We start from the raw sequence: 21,033 nt of genomic DNA, 5'->3' as shown, positions 1-21,033 counted from the left end.
ACAGGGAATGTTAGGGCTTGGAGAGACTTTAGAACAGGGAATGTCAGAACTGGGAGGGCCCTTAGAACAGGGAATGTCAGACCTGGGAGGGGGCTTAGGATAGGGACTGTCAGGGCTGGGAGGGCCCTTACAGCTCATGAATCTTACAGTTGGGGCTGTGAAGGGCAAAACCCCAAGATCATGAGGTAGGAGAGCTAGGTTGAGGACTCCAGTCCTTTCCACCACATCTGGTGGCCTGTGAGAGTGGTGGCCTTCAAGAGGCAGGAGGGGATAGCCAAGGTGGGGGAGAGGAGGCTGGCTATGTAGGAAATGGAGTCACTCACCAATTTACGGTCCCCATCTCTCCTAGGGGGCAGGTTAGGCCTTGGGGGCAAGGGGGGAGCCCCAAGAGGGGGATTCCTGGGACATACCTGGAGGAGGCATTGCAGGTAATCAGCATCTCTTCCTTTCTCTCTTTCACTGACTCTTCAACTCTCTCAGTCTCTGCTTCTCCAAGTATCTCCCTCCCCTTTATCTCTCCCCATCCCAATTATCTTTTTCTTACCTCCTCCCCCTCCTCCGTCACTTCCTTCGTTCTAACCACCTTCATCCTCAGCCCAGATCTCACCTTAACTGAGGTCTCCTTGTCTTCCTGGTCTCCTGAATCCCCAGGGAAAGGCTGGATGGTCACAGACTCCCATCCCTGAATCACACATCGGCAGAAGGGGCAGGTGCGGCCTGGGGATTTCTGGGGGTTGGGTGAGGCAAAGTCAGAGTCTGCCCACTTTTCCTTTCTCCTCACCACCTCCCCCCTTAACCTCCAGCTTCTAGCACTTAGCATAAGGCCTGACATATAGTGGGTGCTTAACAAATATTTATTAACTGACTGCCCCAGGGCTGCAACCAAATGGGGAAGGGGAATGGGGAGGGTGGGGGCAGAGGAGGGAGAGATGGAGAGATGCACATGAGAAAATACAGAGAGACACTGAGATGGAGAGAAAGATAGAGAAAGATACATAGGAAGAGATAGACGCAGAGAGATGGAGAGGAAGAGATAAAGGAGGAATGAGAGACAGTGTGGAGGCAGAAACAGGCATGGAAAGACTGAGATGGAGAGAATGATAGAGAGACACATGGGTAGAAGGAGGCTGAGATGGTCACACACACATACGCATGCACACGTGCACGTACACATACACATGCGTACACACACACACGTGCGCACACACACACACGCAAGCACACATGCACGTGCACACACACGTGCACACACACATACACACGCACAGAGTTGCAGAATCACAGCAGGTCAGAGCTGGAGCAGAACTCAAGTCACATGGTCCAGTTCTTACCTGAGGTCATGAGACAGAAACAAAGAAAGAAGATGAGAGAGAAGAGAGAGAAAGGTAAAAGCTGAAACAGAGACAGGGATGGAAAGGCTGAGACCGGGCCCAGAAAGAAATAGAGGGAGGAAGGGAGGGAGAGAGAGAGGGAGGGAGAAAGACAGAGAGACAGACAGAAAGAGACGGAGAGGGAGACAGAGAGAAAGAGAGAGGAGAGGGAAGAAAGAGGAGAGAAGGCAGAGATTGGTGGAGGTGGGAAAGATAGACACTGAAAGAAGCAGAGATGGATGGAGATATGCAGAGAAGGGACAGAGAGAGAAAGGCAGAAAGGCCCAGGGAGAAGTCCAGCCAGAGGGATCCTAAGGGGGAGACAGACAGAAAGGCAGAGGAGGGGTGACCAGGATGGAGGCCCGAGGACCCTCCCCCTTCCCAGAACAAAGCCTCGCACACCTGCCAGCCATCCAGGCAGGGGTAGCACATGAGGTGGCCACAGGGCTTCAGCCTTGTGTCTTTGTCCCGCTCTGCGCAGATCTTGCACAGTTCAAAGGTGGAGTTCATGGTGCAGTAAAGCTGGAATTGTTCCTGGGGGGAAACAGGATCAGAGGCTTAGAGTCCGTGGGGGTCACTGGAGACCTCTTGTCTCACATCATCACTTCACATATCTAACTGAGGCCCAGAGAGGGAGAAAGGGTTACCCAATAGATCAGGGGCTGGACCTCGGGCCCACCAGCTTCCCTCTCTGGGCCTCAGTTTCCCCATCTGTAACATGAGACAAGGTAGACCCAGATTATCTCTACCTAAGGTGCCTTCAGCTCTGACCTTCTATGATGTTACATTCTAAGAAGCTCTCTCGGATTGTCCTTTCACACCTCACGCTTTGCTAAACCTCAACCCCGGATTCCTCTCACCGTGGGTTTTCTCTTCTCCCACTCCCGTGATATTGAACAGAATTGGAGAGAATTATGCAACTGAGCAAACCCTCCAAATTTATGGAATCTAATCTCAACTGGGCTTTCACTGCAGCAAGGCAACCCTCAGACTCCATCTACCCCTTGGGCCATTCCAAACCTTCTCTTCTTTCCTCAAACCTCCCACACCTGCCTTTCCCACAAAGGACTCTCATGACCTTAGTGGAAAAAGTAAATCCACTTTTGACCAACTTTCTTTTCTCCACATCTTAGAATCAGTCAACGTTACTATCCTGTCCCTACCTCCCCTCTCTCCTGGAGTCTCTGATGAAGATGCAGATTTTCTCCTTGCCAAGACCAACCATCAGATTACACCCTCTATTGCTCCCTTCCCCCTACAGTTTTCAGTCTTTCTCTGTTTGCTATTTTCCCCTCAGTTGGACCTGCCAAACTTTCAAGCTATTATCCAATATTCCTGTTCTCTTTCTTAGTCATAGTCTTATAAAAAGCTCTCTTATAGGCTCTGATTCCCTGCTGACTGTGGCTCCATCTGACGCTTGGGCCATTTCTGACCCAAAGGCTTTCAGAGTGACCGGGAAGAGACACTAGGCAGCCTGGGCCAAGGGGACCAGCCAGGATTGCAGCCCCAGCAATGACAGGGAGCCTCCCCGTACTTCCATCTAATGAGAGAGAGTGAGGACAACGTGAAAGAAAAATATGAGCACCTGCTGAATTGGCACTGTGCAAGGCCACAAAACACAAGGGCCCATTGGCCAGTGCCCTGGTCATCTCCCCTCCCCCCCAGGCCAGCAGAAGCAGCAACTCATCCTCTCCGGAAGGACAGAACTGGGCTCATGCCAGCAAAAGCAATGTGTAGTTCCATGATGAGTTGAAGGAACTCTTGAGGACTTTGCTAGCCAGAATAAGCTAATGGCTGAAGCAGAATTAAAGGTTATACAGCCTGAGAAATTAGCCTGTTGTGGGTGGAGTGAGGAAGAAAAACAGCCCCTTCCCTGACAGTATGGACCTTAAAAAAAAAAAAAAGGACAGAAAATCTGAACCACAGAGTGAAGATAGCAGGGAAACTTTCAGAACTCAATCATCTTCATTGCTGTGTGTCTGGGGCACTGGCACCCAAGACCCACCGATTTTCAGACTGACACATCCATTTGTAAGGGAGCGGTCTTTGAAAGCCCGGCTCTAATAACAGGAAAGGGACCACAAGAAGGGGTTAGACTGCCTGTAAGAGGTTGAGTCTGCCTAGGGAAATCTCTTCAGGCCTAGAAAAAGAACTGGAAGAGGACTCAAGGAGGAGAATTAACACAGAGCTGGCCGCAGGGAAGTTGTAAGGAGTCACAGAAAGAGCAGAAGCATCAGCAGAGGCAAGCGCCAGAAAGGGGGCCAGGGCTTGGGTCAGCTGGACAAGAGAAGAACTGGTATTGCTGAAACTCCCTCACCCCTCACTGTAGACCCTGAGGTGATAATCTGATATTTAGATTTGAATTCCTGCCTTCAGCTCCTTCACGGGAAGCCTTTTCCTTTGGGCTTGGGGAGGGGGAAGCTGCTTGTCTTTCTTTGTTTTAAATGTTTACTTTGTCTTTATAAATAGTGATACCTGCCGGCCATTCGTATTGATGTTGTACTTATTGGAAATGCAGTTGGTGAGAAGCAAATGATGGGGTTGGGGGTGGGGTGGAGCGTCCTCAGAGTAAAGATAGAAATATGTCTAACATGGGTGTTTTGCCAGAATCCCTGTCTCTGGTGGGGGGCTTGTAGCTAACAAAAAGATGGAGATTTACAGATTCTTGGATATTACTTCCCAGAAGAAACATTTATACAGGGAAAAACCATCATTAGTAGAATGGAGGACAAAATAGTAGTGGTCACCCCACCATCCCTTTCACATTGCTGTAAGATTTATACATGTAAGAGGCAGCTAGGTGGCAGAGAGGATAGAGCACCGGCCCTGGAGTCAGGAGGACCTGAGTTCAACTCTAGTCTCAGACCAGACACTTGACACTTACTTACTAGCTGTGTGACCCTAGGCAAGTCACTTAACCCCAATTACCTAAAATAATAATAATTAAAAAAAAGATTTATACATGCTAACTTCAATCAGGTTCTCTTTACTGCCTGGAAATCTTTTTATTCTTCTCTGATGAACTCCCCCCAGCTGCCTCCTCTCTTCTCAGCCCCCCAATCCATCTCCACCCCATTTGCTCTGTGCAGATGAACTGGCTTAACATTTTATGAGACAATTGAGATCATCCCATGCGACCTCCTTCATCTCCTCTCTCTTCACTTCAGATGTTTCTGTGTCTTAAGTCCTCTCTCTTTTTCCTCTGGTCTCTGAAAATGACCCCACAGGCTTCATCCTTGCTCGCCCAACTTTTGTTCTTGGCCTACCCTCCCCCCTTCCCAGTTTCTCTTCAATTTATCAGTCTTTCTTCCTATCTCTTTCTGTGCTACCTAAAAATATTCTCCCTGGTCCTAGAGATCTTGCCCTTGGCCCAATCGTTTCCTTAACAATCATCTTTTTTTTTTTCTTCCTTTTCACTGCTGTTCTCAGAAAGTCTCCCTTTCTGTGTCCATCCGAGGTTGGATATGAACTCATATCTTCCTGAGTTCTTCACACATTCAATAAATTTGCTCCTCACCACCCAGAAACACCAGCACAATATAGCTTTTAACCTTATCACTCAAACAAAATGGCTTTTTCCAAAGTGACCATTGCTCTGTCCACTGACAAATTTGGTGGTCTTTCCTCACTCCCCATTCTCTTTCCACAGTATTCAACACTCTTGATCACCCTTTCCTTCTGGGTACTCCTCCCTCCTCAGATTTTTGTGACACTGCTCTCCTCCTCCCTGTCTGGCTGCTCCTTCTCAGTCTTCTTCACTGAATCATCATTCATATTTTTGTTATTGTTCAGTCACGTCCAACTCTTTGTGACCCTATTTGGGTTTTTCCCAAATCATGGGTCTGGCCGTGTCACTCCTCTGCTCAGGAGACTATAGGGGCTTCTCGTTGCCTCTAGAATCAAGTACAAATGCCTTGCTTTGGCACTTAATGCCCTTCACAATCTACCTTTCTGGCCTTATAATTAATACATTAATTCAATTCAGTAAACGTTTACTAAGTGCCTACGATGTGCCAGGCACTGTGCTTAGTGCTGGGGATACAAAAAGAGACAAAAGACAATGCCTGCTCTCAAGGAGCTTGCAGTCTAATGGGGGTGGAGCACAACAAGCAAACAAGCTAGCTAGCTAGAAAATAAATAGGAGATAATTAATGGAGGGAAGGCCCTGGAATTAAGAGGGGTTGGGGAAGGCTCCTGGTAGAAGGTGCAATTTTAGTTAAGACTCAGAGGAGGCCAGGGAGGTCGGTAGTCCGAGCAGAGGAGGGAGGACATTCCAGGCATGGGGACAGCCGGAGAGAAGTTCCTCACTCTGCTTTCCATCCTCGGTGGTCCAGCTAACTCTTCTCACTGTTCTGTCGCATTCCATTCCATCCCCTTTGCATGGCCTTTCACAGTCCTCCACTCCTCAAATTCAGTCCTTTCTCACCTCTGTTCTTTGAATCTGTATTCGCTCAACTCCTAGACCAATCCCTGAAGCCTATTTTGATCATGGCAGCTGGAATTAGGAAGATCTAAGTTCAAATCCAGCCTCAGACACTTTCTAGCTGGGTGACCCTGGGTAAGTCACTTCATCCCTGTTTGCCTCAGTTTCCTCAACTGTAAAATGGGGATAATAATAGCATCTATCTTTCAGGTATGTGTGAAGATCAAATGAAATCCTAATTGTAAAGCACTTAGCACAGTGCCTGGCACACAGTAAGCACTATGGAAATGTTAGGTTATTGTTAGCTATTATTATATCTCCCATTTACATAGCACTTTAAGGTTTGCAAAGCCCTTTACAATTATTGTCTCATTTGATCCTGACCACCCTAGGAGGTAGGTGCTATTATTATCCCCATTTTACAGATGAGGAAACTGAGGCAAACAGAGGTTAAGTGACTTGCCCAGGGTCACCCAGCTAGGAAGTGTCCTAGGCCATATTTAAACTCAGCTCTTCTTAAGATTCTAGGCCCAGCGCTCTATCCACTGTGCCACCAAGCTGCCCAAGTATTATTATTACTATTATTATTATTATTCTCTTCCTCCTCCCACCCCCAGGTGCTGGTGCTCCTCCCCACCCCAGTGTGCCTTGTAATCATTTGCATATTATTTAAGAACATATTGTCTGCCGTAAAGGAATGTGAGTCTGAGGATGAGAAAGGCTGCATTTCTGTCTTTGTAACCCCAGCACAGGGGCGTGGTATATGGAGGGGCTATAGACATGCCCACTGATTAATTAGTGAGAACTCTTTCAGCTCTGACAACTCATGTTCTATGTTCTAAGGGCCTTCCCAGCCCTGAAATTCTCTGTTCTAAGGACCCCTTCCAACTCTGACATTCCATGTTCTAAAGGCCCTCCCAGCTCTGACATTCCCTGTTCTAAGGACCCCTTCCAACTCTGACAATTCCATGTTCTAAAGGCCCTCCCAGGTCTGACATTCCATGTTCTAAAGGCCCTCCCAGCTCTGACATTCCATGTTCTAAAGGCCCTCCCAGCTCTGACGTTCCCTGTTCTAAGGTCCCTCCCAACTCTGACATTCCATATTCTATACTCTGAAGACCTTTTAGCTCCAACACTAAAAAGGAGGGCTACAGGAAAAGGGAGAGACTGGTCAGAACCATCAGGGCTGTGCAGATGACTGAGAGGTCACTGCTGACTGATTCTGGGGCAGGTGGGATAGCAGGGGGATGATAAACGGGGGAGCTTACCTGTGAGACCTCAATGTGTCTGTGGTCCTTTATTTCTGCCAGCTCAGACAGGTCTGGATTCACATTCCTCCCATCGGGATAGAGGTAACTGAGGGGACATGACGGTGCAGCATTCATGGGGGTGAGGAATGAGGAGAATTCACAAACAATTCCTAGCCTCCCTTCCTATCAAGCACAGCCTGGGCGTACTTGATTCCAGGTCAACCCTTCTGTCTCTTCTCTGCTTATTAGCATCTTTCTCCTTCTACTCACAATGTCCTCCTCCAGGATGTCAGCCTGGACCGGCCAAGCCCTCCCCTGCCAAGGGCATTGTCAGAGTGGGGGGTCTTTGAGGGTAGGTGTTTAACTTTGTGCCTCACAAAGTCTGAGGCATCCGGTGCTCTTGAGCCAAGAGGAGAAACGCTGGCCCACAGAGTGACCCATCCGCAGAGGAAGTGAGCAGATTCAGAGCTCCAGAGAGACAGTCCCAGGAAGCTATTGGATATTTAGAGTGGGAGGGCTAGGGGAGAACATTGGAACTGAGGTTGGAGGGCCTTTAGAATGCAGAATGTCCTAGCTTGAAAAGAACTTAGAACAGAGGATGTCAGAGCTGGGAAGGTCCTTAGAATAAGAAATGTTGGTACTTTAAAGGGAAAATAGAATGATGTAATGACCTTAACATGCCCGATAACCATGATGGTGTGGTTACTGATCTGGAGCCAGGCATCCTGGAGAATGAAGTCAAGTGGGCCTTAGGAAGCATTGCTAGCAATAAGGCTGGTGGAGGTGATGGAATCCCAGCTGAGCTGTTTAAAATCCTGAAAGATGATACTCTTAAAGTGCTGCATTCAATATGTCAGCAAATTTGGAAAACTCAACGGAGGCCACCGGATCAGAAAAGATCAAATTATGTCCTAATCCTAAGGAAGGGCAATGCCAAGGGTTGGTCAAATTACCAAACAATGATGCCAGCAACGATATGCTTAAGATTCTGCAGGCTAGGCTTCAGCAATATGTGAACCAAGAATTAATGGAAGAGCGAGCTGGTTCTCAAAGAGGCAGAGGAATTAGAGACCAAATTGCCAACATTTGCTGGAATATGGGGAAAGTAAGGGAGTTCTAGAAAAACATCTACTTCTGCTCCATTGACTAGACTAAAACCTTTGACTGTGTGGATCACAACAAAATGTGGCAAGTTCTCAAAGAGATGGGAGTACCAGATCATCTTACTTGTCTCCTGAGGAACCTGTATTCAGGCCAAGAAGCAACAATTAGAACCGAACATGGAACAGCTGATTGGTTTGATCGGAAAAGGAGTATGACAAGGCTGTATATTGTCATATTATTTATTTAACATATATGCAGAGTACATCATAGAAAATGCCAGGGTGGTAGAGAAATATCAACAATCTCAGATATGCAGATGATAGCACTCTGATGGAAGAAAATGAAGAAAAATTAAGAAGCTTTTTGACGAGGGTGAAAGAGAGAGTGTAAAAGCTGCTATGAAGCTTGACATCAAAAAATTAAGATCTTGGTAACTGATCCCATCACTTCCTGGCAAATAGAGGAAGAAGAAACGGAAGCAGTGTCAGATTTTGTATTCTGGGCTCAAAGATCACTGCAGACGGCAACTGCAGCCATGAAATTAAGACTCCTTGGAAGAAAAGCTATGGTAAATCTGGCCAGCACACTGAAAAGCAGAGACATCACCTTGCTGACAGAGGTCTGTATGGTCAAAGCTCTGGTTTTTCCAGCAGTAACATATGGCTCTGAGTGTTGGGCTATAAGGAAAGCTGAGTGCCCCAGAATCAATGCTTTTGAATTGTGAGGCTGGAGAAGACTTCTGAGAGTCCCTTGGACAGCAAGGAGATTAAATCATTCAATGCTTAAAGAAATTGATTCAGGCTGATCACTGGAAGGCCAAATATTGAAGCTGAAGTTGAAATACTTTGGCCACATCATGAGAAGATAGGGCTCACTGGAAAAGACTCTGATACTGAGAAAGATTGGAGACAAAAAGAAAAAGGGACAGCAGAGGATCAGATGGTTGGATGGTGTTATGGAAACAATGAACATGAACTTGGACAGACTTTGGGAGAGTGTGGAGGAAAGAAGGGCCTGGCATGCCATGCATAGTCTTTGGGGTCACAAAGAGTTGGACACCACCGAACGACTGAGCAATGATGATGATAACAGAATCTAGCATTTATATAGTGCTTCAAGTTTTGCAAAAATATTTCATATTATTTCATTTTAAACCTTGATCACATATACTATGAGACCATATATCCTGAGAGATTAGGTCCTATCATTATCTCCATTTGATAGATGAGGAAACTGAGGAAGACAGAGGTGAAGGGACTTGCCCAGGGTCACACAGCTGGGCATATGGAGTGCCTGAGATTGGAAGGCAGCCTAGATCATAGACTATTAGAATAAGAAGGGCCCTTAGAACAAAGAAAGTCCGGACTGGCAGTAGGGAGACTTAAGGTCAGAGAGTGGAAGGGGCCTTGGACGTCATTTGTCCTGGCCTCCTCCTTTAACGGAGAAGGGAACTGAGGGCAGCTCAAATAAGGATCTGATAGACGCAGTCCTAGGATTGAGTGGAGAAGTCTGCCCTCTGGTGGAGGTTGCTGCAAATGGTAGCCGGATAAGGGCTAAGGGAGAAAGGGGATCTCAGTAGAGCTCTGAGCTGGAAGGCCAGTGAGAAACGCAAGCCAACGCCTCCCTTTGGCAGTGGAGGAAATTAGGTCCCCAGTGGGGAAGTGACTTATCCACAGTCACTCAGCAGCCACAGAATGTCTGAAGTGGGAGGAATCCCAGAGATCGTCTGGTGCCCCACTTTCCTTTTCTAGAGGAAGGGGGCCGGAGAGAGGAGCGAGGAAGGATGGGGGCCTGCAGTGCAGGTCAGGGTCAGGGTCAGGACTCACAAGCCTTTCTTCTGGCCTTCTCTCAGGGCCTGGAAAAGTGGCCTGTTCAGAGGGATCGTCTGCAGGACCTGGCCGTCTTTGCTCACGTAGCCAATGGCCCACTGACCTAGGCGGGTGCAGCTCAAGCGAAAGATGTAGCTTAGGGGAGGAAAGGTCAGGCTCAGCAGGGCCTCGCAGTCCTGGCCCTGTCTAGGGACCTCCCCATACCCCCAGTGTACCCCCCCAATCTTCCCTGCCCTGTCCCCTCCCCGATAGCCCCCACCTGCCAGGCTTGTCCAGGTAGTTCTGCAGGCGGGCCTTCACCTCTGCATAGGTGATGAAGGCCATGTAGCCGGGGTGAGTAACAGCCAAGAGGGTCCAGTTCTTGAGGAGAGAGGACCAGGGCTGGGAAGGAATATAGATGTAAGAGGAGGGGGCCTTCCTTGCCCCTCAGAGGCTTAAGCATCCTGATCCCCCAGCCCTCACTCTCTTCTGGAACCCGGGCACCTTGATCTCCCAACTCTCGTCCCCCCGGGGATCTAAGCATCTGGATCCCTCCTCTCTTCTTGGGGACCCAGGTGTCCTGATCCCTTAACCCACTCAGGGACTCAAGCATCCTGGACCCTAGGCCCTTAGGGTCCATCTGACCCCCAGGCCCTCTGGAGACCTGGAAAAGGCGGGTGAAGACGTCAAACTCAAAGATGGACACATGGCCGCTGACGGTTAAGTCGATGGTGGATTTCAGGGCCTGGGCCATAGGACCAGGCACCACAGGGTGGCAGGAGCTCAGAAGTTTCTCAAATTCTTCCCATGGAACCACACACCTAAGAGGTCAGAGAGACAAGCTTGCCCCTACCTCCTCCCTGGCTCAGAAGCACCATGGCACCATCTGAGGGTAGGGATTGAAGGTCCTGAAGGGGAAAAGGGTAGTGGGCACCTCCCTGGGCTTCAGCTGACCACCTTTAAAAAGAGATGTGGCCAGATGGGGCCTGAGGGCTCTCCCAGCTCTGACGTCTCTTATTCTAAGGGCCCTCCCAGCTCTGACATTCCCTGTTCTAAGGGCCCTCCCAGCTCTGACATTCCCTGTTCTAAGGGCCCTCCCAGCTCTGACATCCCTTGTCCTAAGGGCCTTTCTAGTTCTGACATTCCCTGTTCTAAAGGCCCTCCCAGCTCTGATGTCTCTTGTTCTAAGGTCCCTCCCAGCTCTCCCATCCCTTGTCCTAAAGGCCTTTCTAGCTCTGACATTCCCTGTTCTAAGGGCCCTCCCAGCTCTGACATTCCCTGTTCTAAGGGCCCTCCCAGCTCTGACATCCCTTGTCCTAAGGGCCTTTCTAGCTCTGACATTCTCCGTTCTAAGGCTTCTCCCAGTCCTGACCTTCCATGTCTAAGGACCCTCTTAGCTCTGACACTGACATTTTATAACTGTCACCTGGATCCAGAGGGTGACAAGAGATGGGGGGCTAGACAGAAGGGCCCTTGAGTTGCCTTGTGTGGTGATGGGAATAGTGGTGAGATGGTGGTGAGATGGCTGGATGCTGTGTTGAGGAGGGAGGGGTCCACCGTGGCTCACCTCTTTCCACACTTCTCTCTCCAAAATTCCTGAGCCTGGGGTTTGCTAAGCTGGTACGTGTGTCCGTAGTAGCGACCGTCAGGGAAGAGGGCTCTGAGCTCTGTGAGCATGTGACTGAAGATCAGGGCCAGCTTGGTCAGCTGCCTCCTGGGGAAAGGCCACGGCGAAGTCATGAGAACCCTGCTGCCCCCACATCCCTGACCAGACACCCCTCCCTACCCGAGGGTCCTCAGGAAGTACCACAACCCTTAGGGTTCCCTGGGTGAGATGTGTGGGAGTCCTCATGACAGGGTCCAGAAGATCACCAGGACAGTCTGTAGGGCCCCCCGGATGAGCCACCAATGCATTTGGGATAAAGCCACTAGTACAGGAATGAACATACTCCCTCGACCACGCAGCCCCGCATATCCTCTGCCTCTCAAGGGGCTCGGAGTTGCCCAAAGCACAGGGAGGTGAATTGACCTGCTAGGATGTGTCAGAGGGGAGATTTGAACCCAGGTTTTCCTGACTCGGAGGCCAGTTCTCTCTCAGTTGCTCTCTCAAGATACTCCTGGCATCCAGAGTGGGGGAGGTGACAGTTGTCCCTGCACTCTGGCCAGATTAGCCCCCATCTGGAGTATGAATGGAGCGAGGTGAGGGGCTATGGGGAAGCAGGACTAGAGGGCCTGGCTTACCAGGGTCAGCTGAGGGAACTGGGGATAGAGGAAAGAAGCTTGGGGGTTGGGGTTATCAGTCAACCAAGAAATTAGGCCCATTCTCTGTGTGGGTTCCCTCCCCTCCCCCCCAACTAGGGAGGTGGCACCAAGGAGCTAAGGAAGAGGAATGAACAAGCGGACGAGGTGGCCTTTGCAGGTAGTGAGCTGCCTGTCAGTGAAAGGCTTCCAGCCATGGTTGCATGACCACGTTTCAGGGATGTGGTAGAGGGGACCCAATGGTTTCTGAGTAGTCATGATAGTAGTTAGCATTTATGTGGGGCAGCTAGGGGGCGCCATAGTGCGCAGGGCGCTGGGCCTGGAGTCAGGAAGACTCAGCTTCCTGAGTTCAAATCCGGCCTCAGACTCTTCCTAGCTGGGTGACCCTGGGCAAGTCACTTCACCCTGTTGGCCTCAGTTTCCTCATCTGTAAAATGAGCTGGAGAAAGTAATAGCAAGCCACTCCAGTATCTCTGCCAAGCAAACCCCAAATGGAATTATGGACAGTCAGGCACAACTGAAAAATCCCGGAACCGCAAAAACATTTACAAAGCCCTTGAAAGCTTACTAAGCGCTTTACAGATTTCCTCTCAGCTCATGTTTACAACAACCTTGAGAGGGTGGTGTGTTATTACCCCCATTTTGCAGATGAGAAAACTGAGGTCAAGTGAATCGTCCAGGGTCACACATAAAAGCCTGATGGGCAGGTTTGAACTTCCTCATACCGAGCCCCGAACTTTGTCCATTAGCACCACCCAGCTGCCTGCTGCTTCCTTGGTCCCTCCCAAATCAGATCGGGGATTCTAACCCCCCAGGGGACGTGGTTGGTAAGGCCTACGATGGTCAGCTAGCATCTCTTTTGCCCCCTAGGGTTAGGGTCTATAGAGGACCCACAAAGGAGGGTAGGGGGCGTGGAAACCAATCCCTCTGGTCTCCCTGGCGCGGGCCCCTGGACTGGTCCAACCTGGCCAGTGTCAGTTGGAGCAGCTGACTCTGGGCGGATTGGAGATAGGGGGCTGAGCCCTGGAGATGGGGATGGGGAGTCAGCCCTCCCCCCTCCTCACCTGTGGCTAGGGCCCTCCCAGAGGGCCTTGTCCCCTGCAGGGAAGAGGATGGCTGCCTGCTGCACCTTCTGGCCCAGGTTGGTGAGGAAGCCAGCTAGGAAATCAGCGGCCCCCCCGGGCTCCTGGAGCCCTCCTGCCGCCTGCTTCCTGGCCTCAGCCACCTGCTGCAGCAGCCTGGCCATCTGTGGGAGCAGGTCAGGCAAGGAGGGGGGGCTGGAATCCAGGTGGGGGGCTCGGCACAGGATAGATTCCAGATGCCCTAGTGCCCTTAGAGCCCGGGCCAAGGCCTTCTTCTCCCCCTGGGGACCCCGGGCCAAGCCTGGCCAGCCTGAGGAGGCCATGGAGAGCTAAGCCCTGGGAGGAAGAAGGCTGAGAAATGCCCGCCCAAGGGTGTGGGCAGGAAGGGGAGGGTGGAGGCAGGCACTGGTAGGGTAAAACACCTGGCTTCCTGAGGACAATGTCCAGTGCCCTGGATGCTGGAGTCCAGGAGAGGCCAAGAGGAAGATGGTCTGAAGGTCTGAGGCCCACGTGGCAGCAGGCCTGAGGACCCAGGTGCCTGGACTCCTGATAGGGAGCAAGGTGGGATGGTAGGCCCCTGGGTTTCAGAGGGAGCTCAGAGCAGGACACGGGAGCCCCTGGGTTCTTGAGACGAGCTGACCTGAGGTCTCAGGAGCTGAGGTCCGCAGAGGGCCAGCCAAGGCTCTGTGAGCAGAGGTTAGGGGGCAGGTATGCTGAAGGGGTGGGGCTGGGCAGGGTGGGGCAGGGGCCCAGTTTCTTCCAAGCTGGAGGTGTGCATGGGGGAGGGGAGTCCAGACTCTGAACTGGTGGAACCAGTTAAGAGGAGCCTAGGTGGGGCAGCAGCAGGCCAGGGCTGGTGGCCACAAGGGGGCACTGTGGTCCCTCCTGCCCAACCTTCCCTGCCAGCTCTCAGTCCAGCAGGGGCCAAGGAAGATGGTCAGGGCAGGAGGCTCCCCACCCTCCTCCCATCCCGCTCCATGGCCCTCTCAGGGGAAAAGAGGACCTTGAGTGTGAGCATCCACATACACACACACACACACACACACACACACACACACACACACACACACACAGTCCCACACTTACAGATACTACAAAAGCAACCAGAGCCGATAGCCAAAGTTACATCCAGTCACATGTAAACACACGGGCACACACACATGCAGACTTGGGACCTACTCACACAGGGAGACACAGCCACAAAGTCTATTAGTTAATACACATTGATTAAGAGCCTACTGTGTGTCACCACAGGGCATAAAGTGCCTGGCCTGAAGTTGGGAAAGACCTTCCTGCATTCAAGCCCAGCTTCAGACACCTCCTAGCTGCGGGACCCCGGACGAGTCTCTCAATCCTGTCTGCCTCAGTTTCCTCATCTGTAAAATGAGCTGAAGAAGGAAATGGCAAACCACTCCAGTATCTCTGCCAAGAAAACCCCAAATGGAGAGTCAGACACGACTGAGATGACTGAACAATAATTAAAAACCAAACAGAGGATTTTATAATTGATACTAAAGATATTAAGGAGTCCTTGGAGTTTATTAGGTAGAGAGTGACATGGTGAGACCATCATACGAGCTGAGTGGTGGATGGAATGGAGTGGGGAGAGACTGGCGACAGGGACACTAAGCAGTCTGCTACTGCAGAATCACACACAGTCTCCCTCCTAAACAGAGACACATATTTTTTATTATTTAAAATATATGTATATATATATATATATATATATATATTTAGAGCAGTAGACTGAGCTCTGTGCCCAGTGCCAGGAAGATCTGAGTTCAAATCTGGATTCAGTCACTTATTAGTTGTGTAATCCTGGGCAAGTCACATGGTTACGGTCTGCCTCAGTTTCCCCAATTGTCAAATGGGGATGATAAGACTACTTATCTCCCAAGGTTGTTGTGAGGATCAAACGGCATAGTAATTGTTAAGCAATTAGTGCAGTGCCTGGCACATAGTAGGCAATAAATGCTTGTTCCCTTTCTCCTGGCATCCCTACCCCCCCAACCCAAATCCCCCCACTCCTGTCCCACCTCTTCTCATATGAACATTTCCACAAAGTAGAAAAAGAAAAGAAGATTGTCTGTGAAACTGTGAAACTCTTATTACACACACCTTGGTTTTCCTTTTAAATATCTAATAAATTCAACACATAGCTTTCAAAGCTGTGGATAAGTAGTGGACTTGTGATTTCATTGGGAACTTCCATGTGAGGAAACTCCCTCTACCAAGGCAGGTCTCCGCTCACTCAAAGGGCTGCCTGAGGCACTGAGAGGTTAAATGACCTGTCCAGGGTCACCCAGTCAGCACGTTTCAGAGACTGGACTTAAACCCGCCTGTTCCCGGAGGACTCTCTAACCACCATCCCACCCTGTCTCTCAAGCTGTCCTTGTCTGTATCAGTACATACTGAGACCTACTGATAACATAAAATGTTGTTGTTCAGTCATGTCTGATTCTCTGTGACCCCATTTGGGGTTTTCTTGGCAGAGATGCTGCAGTGGTTTGCCATTTCCTTCTCCAGTGTCCCCATTTGACAGATGAGGAAACTGAGGCAAACAGGGTGAAGTGACTTGCCCAGGGTCACACAGCTAGTATGCATCTGAGGCTGGATTTGAACTCAGGAGTCTTCTTGACGCTAGGCCCCCAGCACTCTATGTACTATGGCGCCACCTAGGGGCTCCGAGATACCTACACTAGTCACACCCAGAGGCACACAGTTCCACAAAGACACATCTCCCCACCCACACAGACATACACTGTGATACATTGTGGCACTTGAAGATTATAGACACGCAAAGGCAGAGTCGCATATACCAGCCCACATCTGGACACAGCCATGTAGAGATACTCAAACCCAGAGACATCAGCGGCCCCGTGCACACACAGATACTGACAAGGCTATACGTGTAAGCATACACACATATGCGTGTCTATAGCTGTCCCATCCACAGCCATGTAGGTACCCAGTCCCACACAGGCAGACACAGTCCTCAGCCCTCCCCATTCACATCCACACAGATGCACGCCAACACAGCCGTGCACACAATCCCAAAGTCAGACATGCGGTGATGGGCGGGCAGTAAGGGCTGTAATCATGGCCAATGGCATGTTTTGCATGACTTCATATGTATAATGAGCCTTCTTAATATGTGGGGGAGGGAGATAATTTGGAATTGAAAATAAAATAAAATTTAAAAAGAAAAAGGGGCAGTTAGGTGGCACAGTGGATAGAGTGCCCAGCCCGCAGTCAGGAAGGCACATCTTTGTGAGTTCAAATTCGGCCTCAGACACTTCCTAGCTGTGCGACCTTGGGCAAGTCAATTCCCCCTGTTTGCCTCAGTTTCCTCATCTGTCAAATGAGAAGGAAATGGCAAATTACTCCAGTGTGTTTGCCAAGAAAATCCCAAATGGGGTCATGGAGAGTCAGACACAGCTGAAATGACCCAACAACAACAACAAACCTTTAAAAATAAACAAATGCTTGTTTATTGACAGCAATAATAATAATAATAATAATAGCTAGCATTTCTTTAATGCTTTAAGGATTGTAAAGTGCTAGGTTAACTCACTGGAGTTAACATATATTAGTAGTATATTATTATTATTATTATAAATATTCATATCATTGATATATTATTATTCCCATTTTACATTTGGGGACATTGAGGCAAACAGAGGTTAAATGACTTGCCCATGGTCACACAGGTAGGAAGTGCCTGAGGGAGGATTTGAACTCAGGTCTTCTTGACTCCAAGTCTTATGTGATCCAATCACACTCTCCTATTTGCTGTTCCTCACACCGGATACTCTATCTCTAATTTCCCACCTCCATGCCTTTGCACTGGCTCTTGTTGCCCATGCCTGGAACACTCTGTCTCCCCATCCCTGCTCTTTGGAATCTTCTACTGCCTTTAGTTTCAGCCCAGGAGGTTTTTCTTGGACCTCTCAGCTGCTGGTCCCTTCCCCTTTGAGGCCCCCTCCCATCTGTTTGGAATTTACCATGTACGGATTTATTTGTATTTGTTATCTGCTCCTGTTAGAATGTCAGCTTCATGAGGGCAGGGACTGTTTACGCCTTTTCTTTGAATCCTCAGCATTTACCAGATGACCTGCTCATAGTAAGAATTTAACAAATAAATGAGACAGACACAAGGTCCCATCTTTTCTGTCCCCAGAGTTACACACCCATTAGATCCAGCGATGTGTTTACACACATGTCATACATAGACACGAGGTTCCACATACACAGAGTCACACATGTAGGCAGACAGAGCCATTCAACAATCCTTTCCAAAGAGTCCCAAGTGGATGAGGCCCTTTGAGGAAGACAGACATAGGCTATATAACCTTAGCCCTGGGCAGGAGGGGAGCAGGACTTCTAGAAGGGGACAGACTCATCCCTGTGGAGGCTCCCATGTGGCTAGAGATGAACAGGAGGGACTGTCTGGAAGAGGCAAAGAGCTGGGCTGGCCCCTGAAGGAGAGTGGGGTGGGTAGGAGAAGGGAAGGGGATGGGGAGGGCCTTTCAGTTAGGCAAGAATAGTCTGGGCCATGGTTGGGGAATCCATGGCCTTGAGGTCCATGTGGCCTTATAGGTCCTTGGGTACGGCCTTTTGATCGAGTCCAAGTTTTACAGAACAAATTCTTTTATGAAGGGCATTAGTTCTGTGGTTTGGATTCAGTCAAAGGACTGCACTTGAGGACCCAAAGTGCCACGTGTGGCCTCAAGGCCACAGGTAACCCACCCTTGACTCCGGGCAAAGACAGGAGCACCCATTTTGTGGAGAAGCTTGACCTGGTGGAACACAAGAGGTGTGTGGAGGCCTTGAACGTCTACCTGAGAAGTCTAGATGGGAACCTGGGGCCATCCCTGACAAAGAGAGGGGTAAATCATAGAATGTCTTTGGTGAAAGGACAATGAAGACCATCTGGACCTTTTTGTACAGCCGGGGAAACTAAGGCCCAGAAAGAGAAACTAGCTCCTTTAGGGACTGAACTCCCCTGACTGCTAGCCTTGGGCAGGGCATTCTACTCTCCCTGTTTACTCATCTGTACCATGACTGGATGACCTAATAAGGTCCCTTTCTGCTCCTAAATGTATAGCCTTAGAACAGTGAATGTCAGAGCTGGGAGGGAACTTAGAACACAGAATGTCAGAGTTGGAAGAAAAAACTAAGATGTGGGAGGGGTCTTGAAGATCTCCAGTTTCCTCACTGGACAGAAGGGGGATGTGCTTTCCTAAGATCACACCCAGGAGCAGGTTGAGGACAGGACTCTGGGGGCTCTGGTGTGCCCTAACCCCAGTCCAGGTCTGAGAGGCGGGACCCAAAGGCGGGCGCAACACTCATTCCAGGACACTCTTGTCGCCAGCACAATCCCAACCATCCACCAACCTGCCACCTGGGCTTCTACCAAGTGCTTTCCCCACAGCATCCTGACGAGACTGGCCATGTAAGCATCATTTTCTAGGCAGGAAACTGAGACTCAGAGAGGGGTAGGGGGCATAGCGATGAGAAATGACATTTCCATTGGGTCTCACATCCACTCTGCCATCTTGGCATCACCCCAGGCCTGGGGAGTTCTAGTATATAGTGGAGGCCTCTGAGAGTTAAAGAGGTCACCCCGCTGGGATTCATTCACACCCAGGTCTCTCTGGACTCCAGGGACAGCACCCTGTCCAATAGTGAGCTGTCTTTCCAAGTGGTCCCAGGTTTCACAGCTAATGGGAAACAAGAGAGGAGCTAGGACCAGGCAGGACTCCTGCCTCTATGTAATGGGCTCTTTGTTTTTTTTTTAGCTAGGCAATGGGGTTGAGTGACTTGCCCAGGGTCACACAGCTAGTAAGTGTTATGTGTCTGAGTCCAGATTTGAACTCAGGTCCTCCTGAATCCAGGGCCGGTGCTCTATCCACTGCGCCACCTAGCTGCCCCTGTACTGGGCTCTTTGGGCCATACCTGCCCATCACACACACACACACACACACACACACACACACACACACACGCTGTGCATGCAGGCACGCACACAAACACGGACAGAGTCCATATGATACAAAAATAGTTTATTACAAAAGTAAACTGAAATCCCCAATAATTTACATTGTCCTCAGCCCCAGGGAGGTAGCCAGAGCTTGAGCCCTGGGGTGGTGCCGAAGACAGAGAGTGTGGGGGGGAATGAGGAGGGCGCAGGCAGGGGGTTGTGCCAGCCAGGTGCCCAGTTCCCCTTGCAGAGGGTCAGAGCCAGGGAGGGAGAGTGGGAGGAAGTTTGAGGTGGGGGTGTGTGCAAACCTTGGTCCTGTGAGTCTCAGTAGGAAGGGGGACATGTGCCTTCACAGTTTTCAGGGGGCCCTTCCCTTTATACCAGAGGCCTTCCTCCCTTTTCCCTCAGCTCCCACCAGGAGCAGGGGATGGGGGGACAGGCCGGCCTGGGGCTCGGAGAGGCCCTGTGTAGGGAAGAAACGCTGTCGGGGACTGGGTTGGCAGGAAGAATATCTGGGGGCCCTGGAGTGAAGTGGGGGGATCCTCAGGGGGAGAGCGGGGTGGCGAGGAGGAAGCCGGAGATGCTGATGGTGGCCCTGGAAGAGAAGAGAGCTATGAGGAGAGGAAGGGCACACCGTTCTCTGAGTGGAGAAGAGTGTGGGCCAGGGGTAGGGGACTTGTGGCCCTCTAGGTCCTCAAGTGTGGCCCTTTGACTGAATCCAAACTTCACAGAACAAATCCCCTCAATAAAAGGATTTGTTCTGTAAAACTTGGACTCGGGCAAAACCTTGAGGGTGCAGGTTCCCCACCCCTGATCTGGAGGATCAGAATTCCCGGGACCGTGGGATGGCAGGACAGGCATCTGGCTACTTAATCAGGAGGTCCAGATGCCTGGGATAGCCTTGAAGGCACCAAGGGCTAGAGCAGGGACCGGGGAATCTGGAAGGGAAGGAGGCAAGGCTCTCAGGATGCCTGGGGCCCTGAGGGTTCTCACCACTAGATCCAAACTGGCTGCTACCTTCAGGAGAGATGGGGGTGCTTCCCTCTTGGCTGGGCTCTGTTGGCCCCAGCGTGGGCTGGGGGCTGGGGCGGGAAGCTTTCCCTCTCAGGATGTCGATGACCTTTGGGGAAGAGAGATGAAAAGGGAAGAGGTCGTGACTCACAGGAGGACCTCGGACCGCAGCTGTCCTCTCCAACTCCAGCCTACCACACCTTTGGCAGCTGCTAGATACGAGGTTCCCCACCCCCACCTCCCCAAAGTCCAGCTCGGTCTGGCTCACCAAGACCCAGCCTCAGTCCCTACCTTTCTTCTCTGCCCACCCCCACCCCCATTTCTGCCTCTCCCCTGTTTCTACCCCCTTCTGCATCTGTGTGTGTCCATCCTCTCCACCTCTCTGCCCTTCTCCACTGGCTGTCCTCCCCGCAGCCACCCTGTTGTGTCTGGCTGGCTGACTCTCTCTCTCTGTGCTCCACAGGTCCCCAGTTCAAGGCCCAGGGAAGACTCACGCGTCGATTTCGAGCCACCATGAGGGGGGTGTCATTGTGACAGTTCTTGAGGCTGCTGTCAGCCCCACTCCGAACCAGAGTCCGGACCAGGGGCAGGAGGCCTCGGCCTGAGGCTGAGTGGAGGGCAGAGCTGCCCGAGTACATCTGTGCGTTCACATTGGCTCCATGCTGGGGCCGGGGGGAGAGAGAATGATTAGAGCCTGGGGAGAAGGACAGAGCACCTGGAGATGGGGCCAAGAGACCCTGGGG

The 21,033-nt window shown here is 50.6% G+C and overlaps 2 protein-coding genes across 5 annotated transcripts in view; both read right to left on the bottom strand.

The window, feature by feature from the left end:
* The window catches only part of CBLC (Cbl proto-oncogene C), an 18,598-nt gene extending 4,929 nt beyond the window's left edge, over positions 1 to 13,669 (bottom strand). The window contains exons 1-9 of one of the 3 annotated variants that reach the window (XM_027860691.1): positions 13,279 to 13,669; positions 11,523 to 11,669; positions 10,620 to 10,776; positions 10,236 to 10,357; positions 9,974 to 10,111; positions 7,062 to 7,149; positions 1,773 to 1,904; positions 608 to 727; positions 324 to 410 (exon numbers count right to left, since the gene is read on the bottom strand). In XM_027860691.1, coding sequence (XP_027716492.1) covers positions 324 to 410; positions 608 to 727; positions 1,773 to 1,904; positions 7,062 to 7,149; positions 9,974 to 10,111; positions 10,236 to 10,357; positions 10,620 to 10,776; positions 11,523 to 11,669; positions 13,279 to 13,619 — 1,332 coding nt within the window. In that variant the 5' untranslated portion in view covers positions 13,620 to 13,669. The remainder of the gene's footprint in view (positions 1 to 323; positions 411 to 607; positions 728 to 1,772; positions 1,905 to 7,061; positions 7,150 to 9,973; positions 10,112 to 10,235; positions 10,358 to 10,619; positions 10,777 to 11,522; positions 11,670 to 13,278) is intronic. The other 2 variants (XM_027860693.1, XM_027860692.1) reach the window with 2 other exon arrangements.
* A 5,675-nt stretch (positions 13,670 to 19,344) lies between these two features.
* Positions 19,345 to 21,033, bottom strand: part of BCL3 (BCL3, transcription coactivator) — a 7,295-nt gene continuing 5,606 nt past the window's right edge. The window contains exons 7-9 of one of the 2 annotated variants that reach the window (XM_027860726.1): positions 20,785 to 20,952; positions 20,273 to 20,399; positions 19,345 to 19,874 (exon numbers count right to left, since the gene is read on the bottom strand). In XM_027860726.1, the coding sequence (XP_027716527.1) occupies positions 19,684 to 19,874; positions 20,273 to 20,399; positions 20,785 to 20,952 (486 nt within the window). In that variant the 3' untranslated portion in view covers positions 19,345 to 19,683. The remainder of the gene's footprint in view (positions 19,875 to 20,272; positions 20,400 to 20,784; positions 20,953 to 21,033) is intronic. The other variant, XM_027860727.1, reaches the window with a different exon arrangement.

Source organism: Vombatus ursinus, unplaced genomic scaffold (assembly GCF_900497805.2).
Source record: "Vombatus ursinus unplaced genomic scaffold, bare-nosed wombat genome assembly UNPS02014239.1, whole genome shotgun sequence".
NCBI classification, from domain to species: Eukaryota; Metazoa; Chordata; class Mammalia; order Diprotodontia; family Vombatidae; genus Vombatus; species Vombatus ursinus.
This window is presented reverse-complemented; position numbering and strand designations above follow the sequence as displayed.